General features: G+C 33.9%; 2 protein-coding genes across 2 annotated transcripts; one reads left to right on the forward strand and one right to left on the reverse strand.

Moving 5' to 3' along the window:
• Positions 1–1339: 1339 nt before the first annotated feature.
• Positions 1340–4088, reverse strand: LOC146938767 (protein FAR1-RELATED SEQUENCE 5-like). Its single transcript, XM_085749681.1, has 2 exons — positions 3882–4088; positions 1340–3754 (listed from the first exon to the last, which is right to left on the reverse strand). The coding sequence occupies exons 1-2, from the start codon at positions 4086–4088 to the stop codon at positions 1340–1342; spliced, it is 2622 nt and encodes an 873-aa protein (XP_085605807.1).
• Positions 4089–10429: 6341 nt separating this feature from the next.
• On the forward strand, positions 10430–15945 carry LOC146938768 (Got1/Sft2-like vescicle transport protein family). The gene is made up of 4 exons (XM_085752680.1): positions 10430–10808; positions 14785–15052; positions 15212–15316; positions 15646–15945. The coding sequence occupies exons 1-4, from the start codon at positions 10627–10629 to the stop codon at positions 15754–15756; spliced, it is 666 nt and encodes a 221-aa protein (XP_085608806.1). The 5' UTR covers positions 10430–10626; the 3' UTR covers positions 15757–15945.
• Positions 15946–18347: the final 2402 nt, after the last annotated feature.

An 18347-nucleotide genomic window follows, 5' to 3' on the forward strand; every position in this document is an offset into this window, starting at 1 on the left:
ATTCTTCCAGTAAGGGTAAGAGTTTTGAGTTTGATCGGTCGTTCTGACATCTTTGAAGTAGTTTAGTTCCAATAATCTTGCCATTAGGGTGAGAGATGTAAGCCTGATTAGTCGGTGAAAAAATTGATTAGTCATTGAACATTCATCCAAGTACTTTGACTACAACATTCTTTCATCTAGGGTAAGAGTTGTGATTTTGATCAGTCGTTCTGACATGTTGGAAGTAGTTTATGTCCAAGAATATTGTCATTAGGGTTATAGTTTTCATTAGGGTTGGAGTTATGAACTTGGTTAGTCGATAGATAGTGTGATTAGTCATTGAACTTTCATCTAAGTACTCTGACTCCAAGATTCTTTCAGTTAAGGTAAGAGTTGTGAGTTTGATCAGTCGTTTCGAAATCTTTGAATTAGTTTAGCTCAAAGATTCTTGTCATTATGGTTATAGTTGTCATCGGGGTTAGAGATGTAAGTGAAGGGATTTTAAGAGGGGTTTTTCAAAATATTAATCCTCTTTGCGGAAGAAATCCCATTGAAAACGGATCTTGATTAAACCATTCATCACAAATCAACAAGAACACATACTTAAACACTTTAAGGATTAGTCGTGGAACATTCATTACGGTTGTAGTTTTAAACTTGATTAGTCAATAAAGATTTTGATTAGTCGTGGAACATTCATCCAAGTACTCTAGATCTAATATTCTTTCAGTTAGGGTAAGAGTTGTATTATTTTAGGTTGAAGAATGTTGTCATTAGGTTTATAGTCGTCATTGGGGTTGTGGTTGTAAGCTTGTTTAGTCGATAAAAGAGTTTGATTAGTCAGTGAACGTCCATTCAAGTACTTTGACCCCAAGATTCTTTCAGTTAGGGCAAGAGTTGTGAATTTGATCAGTCGTGATGAGATATTTGTATTATTTTAGGTCAAAGAATGTTGTCATTAGGTTTATAGTCGTCATTAGGGTTGTTGTTTTAAGCTTGTTTAGTCGATAAAAGGGTTTGATTAGTCAGTGAACGTCCATTCAAGTACTTTGACTCCAAGATTCTTTCAGTTAGAGCAAGAGTTGTGAGTTTGATCAGTCGTGATGAGATATTTGTATTATTTTAGGTCGAAGAATGTTGTCATTAGGTTTATAGTCGTCATTAGGGTTGTTGTTTTAAGCTTGTTTAGTCGATAAAAGGGTTTGATTACTCAGGGAACGTCCATTCAAGTGTTTTGACCGCAAGATTCTTTCAGTTGGGGCAAGAGTTGTGAGTTTGATCAGTCGTGATGAGATTTTTGTATTAGTTTAGTTCAAAGAATGTTGTCATTAGGTTTATAGTCGTCATTAGGGTTGTAGTTTTAAGGTTGTTTAGTCGATAAAAGGGTTTGATTACTCAGGGAACGTCCATTCAAGTGCTTTGACCCCAAGATTCTTTCAGTTAGGGCAAGAGTTGTGAAGTTGATGAGTCGTGATGAAACCGACATGACACGCGGTTGTGACCCCAAGATTCTGTCATTAGGTTTATAATCAGTTTCTGAGTCTATAGTTGCTCCGTGACGGAACCGACATGACACGCGGTTGTGGCCCTTTCCTCCACATACTCCACATTTAGGCGTGTTTCGTTTTTTGTTCGCATTTGCATTTCGAGTTGAAGAATCGGCTGCTGCTCCGCCTCTTTTCCTACGCCGCTGCGGATTACCTAAACTTCTCCCCGTCGCTGGACCCACACCAAACACCTCATCAACTTGACCCATGTTGAATGATTCCAATGTCTTAGTGTGTTTTTCAACCATTTCAATGGTTTTGTGTATATAATCTGGATTGCCACACTTTAACACGGCGTTTGCCATCCTCTTGCAATGCTCCACAAACATAACATACGTAGTTACAAAAGCAGTATCCCGGTGACTTGAACTATTAGCATTTTGTGCATTGATTGCATCTTTAGCACTTTTGGTCCATCGTTCCATCACAACAGTTTCCGGCAATTTTCTTATGTTCATATGCACTAAAACACCTACGACATGTTCACAAGGAATACCAAATGTCTCCAATCTCTTGCACGAGCATTCAAATTTTAATTGTTCTTGGCAATATGAAACTGTCCAATGAATGTCATGTCTCGGGTATTTGAAAACATTATAATTATAAATCGAACCATTGCACACAGTTTCTTCGATTTTACAACGACAAGCTCTCTCCAATACAGGCCTAAAAATCTTGAAAACTGACCTTGTGTAGATTTTTGCAGCTGACTTCTCTAAACATTTAAGTTGAGTTTGCAAAACGATTTCACCAAAGGAAGATGCATAATCCGCCTCTATTTCTCTGTATCTCACATAATTAAGCCACCGGATAAAATGATTTAAAAAATCCACCAGATTTGACAACACACTAACATATTTTCCAAATTCAGAATGAAGACCTTCACATCTTGAGGTTGTTCTAAAACCAGCATAGAATGTACCCCGAATGTGGGCAGTTGACCATTGATTCCGCTTCTCATACAGCTCATGAATCCACTTGTTATTTTCTAACCCAAATTCACCGACCAAATTCTCCCACCTACTTTCAAACTCTTCGATATCAATATCACTGAACATACATCGTTTGAACTTCGGGACAAATTGTGGATTTTTGATATTGCTTGCAGCATTTCTTGCCAAGTGCCAGGCACACAAACGATGATGAGCATTTGGAAATACTGTTCTAATAGCATTTCTCATGGACAAATCTCCGTCAGTTATAACCGACACAGGTGCCTTTCCGTCCATTGCCTCAAGAAATTGATGCAAGAGCCACACGTAAGTTTCCTCGGTTTCATCGCTAACAATTGGACTACCAAATATTACACTTTGATTGTGATGATTTACTCCAGAAAAAATAACCAACGGTGTGTTATATTTAATTTTTTTATAAGTAGCATCAAAAGCCAAAACATCTCCAAACACCGTGTAGTCCATTCGGCTAACACCATCGCACCAAAATAAATGTTGAAGTGATCCATCTTCCTTAACAGTGTGCTTCCAGTACATCATATCGTCCGTACTAGACAACCCCTTCAGAAATTCAATTGCTTCCTCTGCATCAGAACTCTTCGTCTCCCTATCCTTGAATTGCTCATTGTACATGGTCCTTCTTGAATATCCTAGATGTCTAAATCCACCAGCTTGTAAAGCAATAAAACCATAGATACGTGACGTAGGAATGCCAGCTTTCCTCATTGCTTTCATTTGGTATTTGTCATAATCACTCATCTTTCTATGTGCAGGTAGCATCCCCTCATACTTATTATCCAAAAATGAGTGATTATGAACATCGTCAAACATTTTTATGTACCACCGTTCACTACCGTAGTCAACGTGAACTTGAATTCTTGCCATACACCCACACCTACTAGCTGGCTTCTGCTCTCTTTTTCTAGACGGATTATTGTCATTCCTTGCATCCCAGAAACCTTCTCTATGACAAACAAAGGTTTGTTGAATAGCATCGCCATGCTTGTTCTTAACAACACGGGATCTTCTACCGGCAAATCCGTGCACACAACCGTACCTATTGTAAAACTTGAATGCAACTAGACGATCCGAAAAATGGTACATCATAAAGTCATCATAACTTAATTCCTTGAAATTAATTTTCTCAAGGTCAGTCATGCAATCAACCGCAAATTCATCATCAAAACTGCATCCATACGTCGAATTGTACGTGTCTTCCATATCATCATCCGAGGAACGCACGACACTTTCCGAAGAAGAGCCACTGTCCAAGTCCTGTAGAATATAACATGCTAAATAGCTCAGTAATTGCAAAACCTACAAGCGTAATTGTCGTACGCTTTTCGCTAATATATGCAACTTCTATAATATTTTAGACAACAATGTAATCAATTGAACATACCTCTGAACCTTCCACACCTACGTTGCCTTCCCCCGTTATGTTGCTCACATTTGAAACTTGAAAAATTTCAAGAATTTCACTCATATCCATTTTGATGTTCCTAATGCATACATAAATTGAATTAGACACAATCACTTTTATAGCCAATGGCAGGAAAACTAGGTTGGGTATAGTAGTAGAAGAAAAAAAAAACTTATTCAATGACATTAACTCACACACGACCGTGCCACAAATCTACACGGTCGTGTGTTTGCTTCAGTACAGATCCTACTATTTCCAGTGAGTTTACACACGACCGTGTGTTCAATCCGCACGACCGTGCATTACTGCATAAAAGTAAATCTACAATTCGAAAATGAAGAACACGCAAGAACAACAACTTCAATGGTGACCATCTTGTTCAAAATGCATTTCTGGTATAAAAACTAGTACTAGTATTCAACAAACATACTTCATCATATCTACCAAGCTTATACATACCTTCAAGTTTAAAGATTTCAGAATTCTACCAACACCTTCAATGAATCCAGATCTACAAACCAAACTAATTTCCAATCTCCAAACTTCAATGGAAAAATGAACTGATATTGAACAATATTGTTGATGGGTAGGTTGGTTGATGGTGAGTGAAAATTTTACGTTAATGGGGTAGGTTGAAGAAATGATGGATACTATGAAGAAATGAAGAAATGATGAAGGAGAAGAGAATCAAGAAGGAAACCGTAAAAAAAACAAATAACAAATGTGAGAAACTAATTTGCTGATGTGTTGGTGTGAAATTACTACTCTCAATGTTCAAGTTTTGGGGGTGTGTACAGAAAAAACAATAAAACTAATATTTCCTAATATAATATGTGTTTTTTTATTAATTATTTATTTTTAGCAGGTCACCTGACCCCACCAAAACCTGCTGCTGCAGGTAAATGCACAACCTGTGTTGTGTGCACAAGTATTGCATTTGTCCATTCTAAATGGGACCAGATTAAACAGGCACACACTGATCTTATTGTAGTATGCTCACATCATATATCTGTACACTTTGTCTTCCTCCAGCGCATCCCTTTTTTTAATTTTTTTTTATCACTTCATCTTCTTCCTCCAGACTGGTCGCTACGACCCTGTTGAAAACCCATGCAACCCGGAACCAAAAAAACCATAACTTTAAGCTATTTTATCAGCGACAATTCAATTTGAGCATGTAATCATGAACTACAACAACAAACCATAATTGCAATGAAGATGATGAATAATAATCATGAAATTCAATGTTTTTTTTAATTATGTTATTTCATTTTTTTAAAAATTTTCTGGATTTTTTTTTATCATGAAGATGATGAATAATATAATGAAGAAGATGAATATTTGATGAAGATGATTGAGTTTTTTTTCTTCATAAACTAAATGAATATTCAACTGTAGATAATTAAATCTGGTGATTGAAGTTGTAGTCGATTTGGTTTTGATGGGGATGGTGGGGAAATCGATTTGGTTTTGATGAGCTGTAGTCGACTAAGGAGGGGAAGAACAGATAAAAAAACACTGATCTAAAGAAAAGCAGAAAGGAAAAAAACTCAGATTTGAAACAATCTCAAATGGAACATGGGTGGAGAAGAACGAGATTGAAGAAGGAGAATAGTTTGGGTTTAGAGGGTGATTAGTTTTGGTTGTTAATTTTGAAAGTTGGACAAAGTAACATTAAAAGGTAGAGATTCAATATCTGTGAGAAAGGAAAGAGATGATTTTGGCTGTTAATTTGAGTAAACTCACCATGGTCCACGTTGAGAAGAGTATATGAATAGTTTCAATTTTTCTGGACTGTACCGTACTTTCAATCACATGAAGATTATTTTTGGATTGTTCTTTGATTTTAATTTTCTGGGTTTTCTTAAGAACAACTAAATGAAGAAGAAGATGGATATGGGTTGAAGATGATGAGGGAAAAATGTAGTGTGGGCAAACCATCACAATATCTATACTCTTCTTTAATCTAGTGGACAAAAAAAGCTTTCCCACGGTGGGAAAGGATTAACCTTTCCCATGTGAAACTCCACCTAACTTTTAATCATCATAGGGTGAACTATTAAAGGATACAATGACTTTTTGGTTTTTATTTTGGCTTAATAGCACTTTTGGCCCCCTATGTTTGAAAAAGTTGCGATTTTGGCCCTCTATGTTTAAAAACTACAAAACCGCCCCTTATGTTCTGGTTTCGTTGCACTTTTGGCCCCAGGTTCAATTTTGACCTGGTCCACGCTGACATGGCACCCACATCACTTATTTGAGGGGCCAAAATCGCAACTTTTGCAAACATAGGGGGCCAAAAGTGCTATTAAGCCTATTTTTTATTTTTTTTAATTCATTTTCTTTTTTTTCCATTTTTTTTGTTTTAAAAAATTAAAAAAAGAGGGAAAATTAATAAAAATTGAAAATAATGAAAAAAAATACTGAAAAAATTTTAAAAAATTGGAAAAATTAATGAGAATGAAAACAAAAATCTGGAAAAAAAATTTCGCATGACATGTGTGTATATACATACCACATCATTAAATCATTTTAATAATAAAAAAACATCAAAAACTGAAAATCTTTTAAAAATAACAAAAAATCAGATTATTTTTTTAAAAAAATAAAAGATTTATTTTTTTAAATTTTAAAAATAACAAAAAATCAGATTATTTTTTTCAAAAAATAAAAGAAAAAAGCAGAAAAGACATTTAGATTTTTTTTCGAAATTTAAAAAATTAGAAAAAAGTTCGGTTTTTTTTCGAAATTTAGAAGATATTTAAAAATACTGGAATTTAATTTTCAAAATAAAAAAAGTTTAGATTTTTTTGCGAAATAAAAAAACTGGAAAATATTTAAAATTTTAAAAATCTAGATATATATTTTTTTAAAATCCAATTACAATAGAAAAATTAAATTTTAAAAATCATATAATCTGAAGAAAAAAAATTGATTTTAGTTTAATTAAAAATTTAGGAGAAAAATCTGAGAAGCTTGAATTACATAGGAATATTTTTGTAAAAAGAATTATTAATGCGTGTAAAATTTTAAAAAGTGTCTTATTTAAGAGACATTAAAATTTAAAAAGTGAGTACCTCAAGTTGCTCTTCCAATCTCTTTTGAACTAAAATTGATTTTTTTTCTTCAGATTATATGATTTTCAAAATTCAATTTTCATATTGTAATTGGATTTTAAAAAAATATATATCCAGATTTTTAAAATTTTAAATATTTTCCAGTTTTTTTATTTCGCAAAAAAATTTAAACTTTTTTTATTTTGAAAATTAAATTCCAGTATTTTTAAAAATCTTATAAATTTCGAAAAAAAAATCCGAACTTTTTTCGAATTTTTTAAATTTCGAAAAAAAATCTAAATGTCTTTTCTGATTTTTTCTTTTATTTTTCGAAAAAAATAATCTGATTTTTTGTTATTTTTAAAATTTTAAAAAAATCAATCTTTTATTTTTTAAAAAAAATAATCTGATTTTTTGTTATTTTTAAAAGATTTTCAGTTTTTAATGTTTTTTTATTATTAAAATATACACACATGTCATGCGAAATTTTTTTTTCCAAATTTTTGTTTTCATTCTTATTAATTTTTCCAATTTTTCAGTATTTTTTTCATTATTTTCAATTTTTATTAATTTTCCCTTTTTTTTAAATTTTTTCAAAACAAAAAATGGAAAAAAAAGAAAATGAATTAAAAAAATAAAAAATAGGCTTAATAGCACTTTTGGCCCCCTATGTTTGCAAAAATTGCGATTTTGGCCCCTCACATAAGTGATGTGGGTGCCATGTCAGCGTGGACCAGGTCAAAATTGACCCTGGGGGCCAAAAGTGCAACGAAACCGAAACATAAGGGACGGTTTTGTAGTTTTTAAACATAGGGGGCCAAAATCGCAACTTTTTCAAACATAGGGGGCCAAAAGTGCTATTAAGCCTTTTATTTTTTAATGATCTTACATCAAAGGCTGATGAATAGTTGACTATGTATAACTTTGACTAATGGCAGAGCTCAAACGATTTTTTATAGGCAGCATAACCAAACACTTGTTTGATTAAATGCTTCACTACTCTTTGAAATATCATCGACAAATGCTCAAATATCATCTCTTATAACCAACATGGTCATATCAAATGCTTCGCCCGCTCTCTTTAATCATGACTTCACGCATTTATCAAAATATTTTAATCATGACTTCACGCATTTATCAAAATATACAAATACTTAAATTGATTTAAATTAATTTTTTCTCATGAACAAATATTATAGGATATAATTGTTCTCTTATTATCATCAAAACCAATTTAGAGTTCATTGTTCTACAAACCACTTTGATACAACATAATAATCTATTTGATTCCTTTTCTCTTAGCTACCTCATGCTCCTCCTTCAAAACCCTATCATATTTCAAAATTGTTTCTTATGAGATGAGATAACTGCAAGTATACAACAAGTGTTAACGAAATATTTAAGAGATATTCTTGCATAAACTCTTACCTAAGAGATTATTCTTACACCCAACCAATAAAAATATGACACATGTTGTTAACTTTAAAAAAATGTGATTTTAATTAAGGAAATGGAAACAATAAATGGTGATGGGTGGTTTTTGGTGGTTAAAGAAGGTGGAAAAAGGAGAGAGAAATATTAAAAATAATGAGAAAAAATTATGATATTATTATTTTAATGAGATGTTTGATTTTAATTGGTTGGGTGTAAGAATGATCTCTTAGGTAAGAGGTCATCTAAGAATTTCTCAATATTTAATGCGACACATGAACATCTCTACACACAAAAAATTATATCCATCGAAAACAAAAATGAAAATGATAAGGAATTTAGATAGATGTAAAGGTCAAAATTCAATTTTTTTTTTAATATTTTACTAAAAAAATCATTATAATGTCTTGAATTTATTTACTTTTATATAAAAGGCTTAATACATGCTTTGGTCCCTTAACTTATTTTTGAATTTCATTTTGGTCCCTTAACTTTAAACTGTGTCAATTTGGTCCCATAAGTATTCCACCGTTTACCAAAGTGGTCCCTTCCGTTAGTTTTTTTAAAAAAACGTTAACTTTGGGCCAGGTGTCCTTTAAGATTTGTGATCAACGGCTGGATTTAAAAATTAGGGGGCATACCGTGGGCTGACAACATATGATAATTTCTATTTTTCTTAATTTTCCTAAAAATAAAAATTAAAAATCACTATCAATCTTCATCTTCTTTCCTGTTCATCTCCTAACTTCATACAACAAAAACCCAGCAACACAAAAATTCATACAATTCCAGCAACACCTATCAATCTTCATCTTCTTTCCTCTTCATCTCCTAACTTCATCTCCTCTTCTTTTCTCAAAACAATTCCAACAAGATATTCAAGATTTAAGTAAATCCTCTCTTTTCAACAAACAACAACTTCTTCAACATCATCAACAACAACCTTTTCAACAACAACATCAGCAACAACCTCAACAATTTTTACTCTCTCAACCAAATCAAATAACTAAGAGCTTGCTAATATTACAGAATGAATAAATCGGTTACAAAAAATTGATTTATCCATCAACAACATAACCAAATCCAGTATATTACAAAATGAAAAATTATCAAAGATCTTTACATATAATATTCAATATTCATCTTCACCTATATGTATATGAATCCAATTGTCAATACATCAAGAAATTAACAAAAAAACAAATAGAGAAATTAAATGTTTTCAGCATTAGGCTTCACCACAGTACCAAAATTCAACGGATCTGAGATCAGAAACCGGCGGAAGGAACAACGGCAAAACCGGTAGTAGGAGCACAGAGGATGAGGGAGAATGGATTGGTGAGGAGAGAGACAACGAGGATTCCGGCGACGACGGAGTAGTAGTTCACACGGAAGTAGGAGTAGTTTTTGCAGACGCGGAGGGTGGCGTCGGAGAAGGATTCAGGTTTGTTGATAGCGGAGCGGTCGACGAGTTCTGTCCATGTACGACATTGTGCGAGGCCGTTGCGGAGTGATTCAGAGAGGTTGTTGATGAGGACGCGGACGACGGCGGAGTGGTTTTGTGATTTTGTGAGGAAGTGGTTTTAGAGAGAGAGATAGAATAGTGGTGGTGATTGATTTTTGGTTTGAGAGAGAGAGATGAATTTGAGTTTTAATTTTTTGATTTTCTGGGATTGTTATATGAAGATAATGGTCAAAGATGAAGAAGATGATGATGAAGAAGAATAGTAGCGAAGATGATGAAGAGAAAAAATTATGTGTTAATCATTCACTGTAGGCTACAATAGACCTACATGATCCAACGGTTTTCATTTTGAAAAAAAGATCAAACAGTTAAAATTAAAAAATTTATTATGTTTATGGTAGACCACCTGCAATGCTGTTACACATTAGACATTTATAGTTAAAATGTAACGGATAGGACCAAAATAGGTAACGGCAAAAGACATAAGGGACCAAATTGACACAGTTTAAAGTTAAGGGACCAAAATGAAATCCAAAAATAAGTTAAGGGACCAAAACATGTATTAAGCCTATATAAAAAAAAAAGTTATGAATTTATAACCAAAAAAGTTAAGTAAATGACTTAAGATCATTTGCAACACCTAACTATTCGTAAAATCTCGCAACTCTTCCAAACTCTCCGATTCAATCTTTCAATTTCTCGCGAAGAGTCGAACAAAGACGAAATTCGCATTTTCTTCTTCGAATTTCTTGAATCAGCGACTGAATTGAAAATGCAAAGTTGGTTTTCGGGAAGCAGTGAAGACGATCTGAAACCTTCATCGTCTTTGCTCGCTGATTGGAACTCATACGCTTCTGCTCAATCCTCTCAGGATGATGATCCTTCCAATTTCCCTTTTGATATTGAATCTGCTGTTAGGTCTGCTAACGACACCGTTTCGGGTACTTTCAGTGTGTAAGTCACACTCCTCATCGCTTTTTTGTTTGGAAATGGTTGAATTTTGTGTAATACATGAATTTAATGTGTATTTAGTTGCTTTTGTTATTAGGGATTATGAAAAATTGAATTTTTTGTTGTTGTTTTTCTCACATTTTGATTTTTGATATTATGCATTGATTCCTTTTTTTGTTGTGTTTTTAATGATTGATTAGAATTAGAATTTACAAAGAATGAGTAACTTAATTAAACAGTTAGGATTTGAGTAATTCGTCAATTGAAATTGTAGGGGTGGAGCATTTACGCCTTTGAAATTTGCGAATAGGCAAAAAAGATCTTGATTTTGAATGAAGTTGGGAAATTTGGTCCTTTGGGATTAATTTTACGTTATGTAATATAATTTAGGGACTAATTTGCTAGTGAATGATATAACCTAGGGACTAATTTGCTATTAAGTGATATACTTCAGGGACTGATTTGACAACAAATTAGATACAAGTTAATAGAAGGGCCAATTTGCTTGACGTAATTCAAAATGAGGGACTTTTTTTGCTTACTCACAAGTTTATGGGTGGTGGGGGTAAAGACCCGTCCGCTACAATTTTAGGGGCCGATTGGTGATTTACTCGTTAGAATTTATTTGTTGTGGAAGGGGCCATGTAATTGAAGAGATCCTTTTAAAACCCTGTATTCTCTAAGTCTAACCATGGCTCAACCAATCAAATCTAAAATAAAACTTTCCATTTTTGTCACAATAAAACACACGAGAAAACCGAAAAGAGCAAATAGTAACTTTTGAATACCAGTTTTGTTTTCTCTCTTATAAAAATTGAAAGTTGGAAGATGTAAACTTTCTCTACCATCTAGAGTAAGCTTAGCTTAGTCTATCATATATAGGGAAAGGCCTAATGGCATGATAGTGTTATCTCTGTTTAAAAATCCATATGTAGGGAAAGTCCTAATGGCATGATATGTTATCTCTATATTTTTAAAAATCCAGACACGCTTACTAGTATTATTGCTACTTTCTGCAGCACGGCTGGGGCTTGGGCCCCTGTAGGGATACACCTAGCTTCACCTCTGGCTTTATAGTTAGTTACTCACTAAATGTTACCGACTCCCATCCCAACCTTTTATTCCTTCTAATCTAATGTTTACATTCTATATTAGGGGTTTAACAAAGTGTGTTTGTGCGAGTTTTAGGAGGTCAAATTGAGGGTTGGATGGACTTTAGATCTGATTAATCATTTATCCAATATATCCATGACATGTTTAGTGGATACATGTCCAACCCAGTCAGTAACACATTTTCATGGATGGATTTCCAACCTGCCATTCAAATTAATTATATTTTTTGCATTTAAAATTGATTATTGATCCCCTCGTTCTCTAATGATGCTTTCCTCCCTTGCGCACCCCATCAACTTTAGAAGTTCTATCCAGTTCACATAAGTACAACTTGTTGTGATTCAGATGAGTGGGTGGCTTGGTGAGGGGAAAGGCTTCAAGTTACCCATTTTCCGCTTTCAATTTGTAGAAATTACCACCGATTTCTCAAAATAAAGTATAGCACGTATATATGCCTTTGTCATATGGGGCAACCAAAATTTGTGACTGAGGTGACTGCAAAGCTAATATTGGGATATTTAGCTTTTTACAAGAGCTTCACAACAGGGCCGCTACATCCACTATTTGGCCATTACAGCGACTATGTGAAAATGCAACAACAGGGTTTCATGTAGCACCTAAGGGAAGCTACGCAATGACGCTATTGACTAAAGAAAATACGCAGTTGAGTTGGATTGGATATTGTTATGTCTTGGTGAGCTGGATAGATAATGATATTGATTGATCATTTTGCCACCTCTAGCGTATGTGTGTATACCTTTTTCCATTTGGTAATTCTCTAACCTTCTCTTAAGATTTACCTTCGTTTCTTATAAATTTATACGCTATGATGCAAAGTGGTGTGAGAAAGAACAAAAGGGGACTGTGTGAATGTGTTAGGAAAAGATGAAGGTAGCTATGTGAACTTGGTTGGCATTAATCTAAAAGATTAGATCTTGCCAGTAAACCATATATCATAAGAAGGAAGCAAACATGCTAAGAAACATGTTCAGTGGGCTACATAGTTATGGTTTCCATGTGTATTGGTTCATTTAGGAGTTGAGTAAGGTTGACTTATAGTCAGCACCAACCTTTGTGGAAAGCGACGAAGCAAGCATGTCTGTTGCACATCAATATTTTTTCTAAGGTTGCTAATTGTTTTTCAGTTGCAGGTAGTTGGTAGTTACTTCTACGTTGTAGTAACATAACACTAGTTCTTTGTATTTGGTTTGGCATCGTGAAAAGTAGAGGTTAAGCATCATTATCTGAAATAATTCAAAAATAACAACCCAGATTATGGTAGCTTCTCTACACATTTTCTCCAGTTTCTTGCCCTTTTCATACTTTTTCACCTATTATAATTCTAATATGGCTTCATCAGCAAGGCAGTCAACCTTAAGATTTTATTCAAAAGTGAAGTAAAATTGTAAATTGCCGAATCGTAGCACAAATTGTAAGATTCTATAAAAAATTTAAAGCATACATAAATTCACCTGTATGCATATATGATAGGGATGTCAGAATGCTTGAATGAGTAACACACTACAGGAACAACTATTTATATACATGTTAAGTACAGTTTACAAGAGAAATTAAAACTAGCATTAATGTTTTTAAGGTGTTGTGAATCTAAGAATGCAATAAACCCTATGATATAACGAATTCTCATGATAGTTGGAAAGGAAAACATTAATTATATTATATTTTCGGAAAGTTTAATTTAGATAATCTATTTGAGGACCAGGTGTTTACGTCTTGGTATTTTGTACTAGACAATAAGTGGGGTGTTCGGGGTTCGATCCCTGGCCCCTGCATATATAATGCATGCAATGTCTCTACCAATTTAGCTAAGCTCACGGGGACATATGACTTTTTTTTCATTGACTTCCTTATGCTTATGTATTTTAATTTAGTTAATTATTTGAAGTGTGATTTAAAGGTTTTTTTTCTCTTATTTATGAAATTTTACATGTATTCAAAGGTGCTTAATGAGTTTTATAAACTTTGCAGAATCTTATGATTCATGTTACGATTTCATTTTCCCTTCCTGATTCTGAGTAAAATATTGAGTTTAACTACCTTGATATGGACTAAAGCTCATTGTTGACTTCATGAGCAAAGAATATACATGATTCACAAAAAGGTGCACATAAGTTTGCTGTCTTGTCTCTGCCTGTTGGTAGTAGGCCCTTGCTCTTTCTGAGAAACATATAAGTTGAGGGGATTGTTTCCCAAATGAAACTTCCCGTACCTTCTCTTGGCCTTGACACTTTAGTTGTTGTAGCTCCTGTTTACCTTGTTTACCTTCTTTCAATGTAACAGGCTCCTAGATCATGGTTTCAGAGGTTGGGGTCTGCCTTTATTCTAGCTTCATATCTAGCAAACAATCTTTTGTTGTCCGCTCTCTATGGTCTCAATATTGTATATTTGATGTTATATATGTGAATGGCGTTATTGTGTCAACTGACAAGCAGTCTATGGATCTAATTTAGCTGCTTATTTCAAAGATAATATCAAATTCTAATTCCAATCAATTACTTGAGTGACGGAGGGAGTCAGTATATAATAAGAAAAAAGCAATAACCTTATAGAGCTCAACCCGCTATTATATTTTCCATATTTATTTGTATAGTATGGAGTTGACTCAGGCAGCTCGACCCCATCACTGTGACAAGCCATAGTTTTCTTTTTTCCTCTTCATTTGCGTTAATTGATTGTATAATATTGTAGCAAGATGGAACAGATGGTGGGTATTTGCAATGTCCCCTGTATTAATTTTATCATAAATGGTTTTCCTACATCTTGGTGAAAGAACATGCTAGCCAGTGCAGAATATTTTTGCCTAAGCTTGCCCTCAAGTACTTATGCAATCTGTCTTATTGTTCAGGGTTTCCAAAGGTGTGAGAGATCTACCTGGCAGCTTCCAGTCTGCCACTAGTAGCGTTCCTTCTGGCAAAGCACTAGTGTATTTTGGTTTGTTTCTGGCAAGTGGGGTCTTCTTTGTTTTCATAGCATTTACACTGTTCCTGCCTGTCATGGTGGTTATGCCCCAAAAGTTTGCTATATGCTTTACTCTTGGATGTGGATTTATTATTGGATCATTCTTTGCTCTCAAGGGTCCAAAGAATCAGCTTGCTCACATGTTGTCAAAGGAGGTAACGAGAATTTAGTTTCCCATTGCTTGCATTGAAAGGGAAAAAACTTGATCAGTTGCTTCAGTTTGAGTTTGGACTTTCAAAAAATATAGTCTATTTTGATTTGATCGCTCATGTTTTGTCACACTTTCTGATTGTCTCTTTGTGATTATTTTTCAGAGGCTCCCTTTTACATTGGTCTTTCTAGGAAGTATGATAGGTACCATATATGTTTCAATGGTGCTTCACAGCTACTTTCTTTCTGTGATATTCTCTGTAGTGCAGGTAACAATTCCTTGTATTCTTAAAATAGTTATTTGTAGTTTTCTCTTCGGCATGTATTTTCTGCATATGTTGGTTTAAGTATATCCAAGGTTTTTGACTTTTGAGCATAATATCTATTACAGTGAATAGCAACAATATTCATCATAGCAAAACCAATATAATTCTAAGAGCTACTATTCCCACCTTTGTGGTTGTGCTGTGTTTTTAACATGCTTCCAGCAAATGGGATGTGGGAATTTGTCTTCCTTACATATTTTTGTATATAATATTTAGTTTTTTCTTACGAAAACTATATTCTTGTATTAAAATGAATTTGTTTTTACTTGTAGGTTCTCTCACTTGGGTACTATGCTATATCATACTTTCCTGGTGGATCTGCTGGAATGACATTTCTGACTTCTGCTCTTACCTCCTCGGTAATGAGATGTTTTGGGAGGTGACCAGTTTTTTTATTAATAGCAGTTAAGGTCAGATGTTTCCTTATATAGTAGTTGGCTTGTACATTTTGTCTCCAAATTGACCTATGAATATTGCTAAGTTGAAGCATCATCTAACATTTTCTTAGAGTTCAATGTGTGTTGCAACTTGCCAAATCGGAGTGAAAAAATTGAATATCCTCTTAAACTCAAGTTTCTAAATGCATATTGTCTGATTAGTGAAGTTAACTGTTGCGTTTTTCCTGTTCTCTTCTGCAAAATGAAATTTAAAAATAATTTTTCCTAAATCAGAGTATAAGTATGGTGTTATATCATGGAATACATGTGGATATATCAAGCAAGAGCTTGCGATTTGAAAGAGAAAGCTTTGAATTCATCACACCTGAGTTTGAACTGATGCCAATTGTGCTAAAAGATCCTTTGTATATATATTTTTTGTATTATTTATGTTCAGTTGTTTACTGGTTGTGCACCTTTTGAGTGACAATGTGCTATCTCTCAATTATTAATGGAAAAACCTGATGATAAAAACAAAATAAGGGCTAGAGGAGTAGATGTATGGCACCCTGTTAGATCTATGGCTGGTTAACTAAAACATCGCCAAGGCAAATGGAAGTAAACAAACTTGGTGGATGTTGTTCTTTATTTCGAAGCCTTTGCCAAATTCCAATTGATAAGGCACATTTTATCTTTTGACTTCAATTCAGCTTGTGGAGGGGAACAAGAACAAATACTTTGTGATGATGGACAAAATAAAGGTGAGAAGCTAGTTTTTATTTGTTTCTTAATTGTTCAAGTCCCAAAGGTATTACGTTTGTGCAGCTTTGGTTCCCCAAGTATTCATCTTGTTACAATCAGATTCGTTCATCACTGGGTTGTCTAATTTTTAACGTCAGTATTTTTTACATGGCGTGTGGGTCTTATTTGCGATTTACTTAGGCAAGCTCAACAATGTTGTCAAGTAACAAGATTAGTCCTCATGAGCATCACAGACCATTCTACCATGGACAACTAATATTGATGGTCCACGATGAGACATGATTTACAATCACCAGGTTAATTGATTTAATCTATCATTTGTAGCCTTTTGGTGTACCCTTGTACCAAACAGTTGCCCCGCTTTCTCTCGTGTTCAGGCTCGCCTCTTCTACTAGAGTCGCTGACCACCAGTTTTGTCTATGGTGAAATCTATGGCGGCAAAGTCATGGATTCCCTAAAAGTATGCATAAACGTTGGAGGCTTTACAATAGTATTGGTGAGTGTTTGGATATGTGGTGGGAGGTTTTGAAGTCATGGCAAAACATCACGTTGAAGCTACAAGTAGTAGTTTCTGATTTCACGGCGAGAAGGCATCCAATGCTCGATGGCGGTGAGAAAACACGAATTCTAAATTTGATTAGTAAACTTGTTTCATTCAATGACTCTGAATCAGATCCACCACAAATCACCTATAGTAATAGTTCGCTAGAATCTGCTTAATAGCTTTTAGCAAATCAGATATAAAAGTAAAAGACTAAATGCAAGACTATTACACCCGCTCTTTATAGAGAAATAATTTTTGTATAACTAAAATTTGACAATTTTTGTGACAAATTTTTAAATGGTTAATTATATTTACTAGATGGTTAACAAATATATCATATGTCAAAACACATTAACCACCAACATAACTTCATTAACCATGAATTCAGACCTAGTTAACCATAACCTTTTTTTTATTCTTCGATGAATTCATTAACCGTGAATTCAGACCTAGTTAACCATACCATTTAGGTGTTCAATTACATGTAAATTTGAACGCTTGAAGATTGTGGTGATCACGTCTAAATTCATGTGTTAATGAAGTTACATTAATCAATGAGTTTTGATATATTCATTAACTATCTATTTAACTTAATAAATCATTTATTTGAACTGTGTTTTTTTTTTTTTGGTACAATTTATTTGAACTGTGTTAATCTAGTAGATTGTTATCACAAAAGTTGTGAAATTTTGGTTGTTTAAGTATGACTCTTGCTCTTCATATGTTGATGCTAATAAAATTGTGGCATAACGTAGTCATCATGCTCATATTAAAGTTAGACATCCACTATACCCAGAAGGAAACAAGAAAACACTCACTCCCAGTCACAGGCATGATGAACTTGACCCTTATTGGCTAATGATGCTTATCAGTTGGCTCAGGGTGGTACCATCATTGCTTAAAGTGGAATGAATCATTGCAAGACCATTTTTTCCTGTCAAAACAATCTGCAGAAATCTGCTTGAAACTGCTAAATTCTGGCCCCCTCCTTCCTACTTTTTTGTCCCCACTCTTCGAGACACTGTTGAATTGAATGCTGTAAAGAAACATAACCTTTTCCGGGTTTAATGGACCAAGTATGTCCCATGAAACTTTTGACCTGGCTAGCAGATTTTAGAAAGATTTGGTTTTGCTTCAGGGAATTTTTAACAGTTATGAAATGATTTTAAAGTGTAATTTACAAAATTACAGATTTCAGTAATTATTTAAGAACATTTTTGAGGAGCTATTTGCACTTGATTCTCTTAGATTTTGGATTAAACCTACCCTACAAAAGACTTGTAAGACACTA

Source organism: Medicago sativa, chromosome 3 (genome assembly GCF_051527215.1).
Source record: "Medicago sativa cultivar Bolivia chromosome 3, Bolivia_mono, whole genome shotgun sequence".
NCBI lineage: Eukaryota > Viridiplantae > Streptophyta > Magnoliopsida > Fabales > Fabaceae > Medicago > Medicago sativa.

Coding starts and splice junctions, on each gene's coding strand:
- LOC146938767 (XM_085749681.1), bottom strand. CDS start 4,088: ATGTCATTGAATAAGTTTTTTTTTTCTTCTACTACTATACCCAACCTA. Junction 3,755..3,881: donor TAGGTGTGGAAGGTTCAGAG/GTATGTTCAATT, acceptor TATATTCTACAG/GACTTGGACAGTGGCTCTTC.
- LOC146938768 (XM_085752680.1), top strand. CDS start 10,627: ATGCAAAGTTGGTTTTCGGGAAGCAGTGAAGACGATCTGAAACCTTCA. Junction 10,809..14,784: donor GTTTCGGGTACTTTCAGTGT/GTAAGTCACACT, acceptor CTTATTGTTCAG/GGTTTCCAAAGGTGTGAGAG. Junction 15,317..15,645: donor TGATATTCTCTGTAGTGCAG/GTAACAATTCCT, acceptor TTTTACTTGTAG/GTTCTCTCACTTGGGTACTA.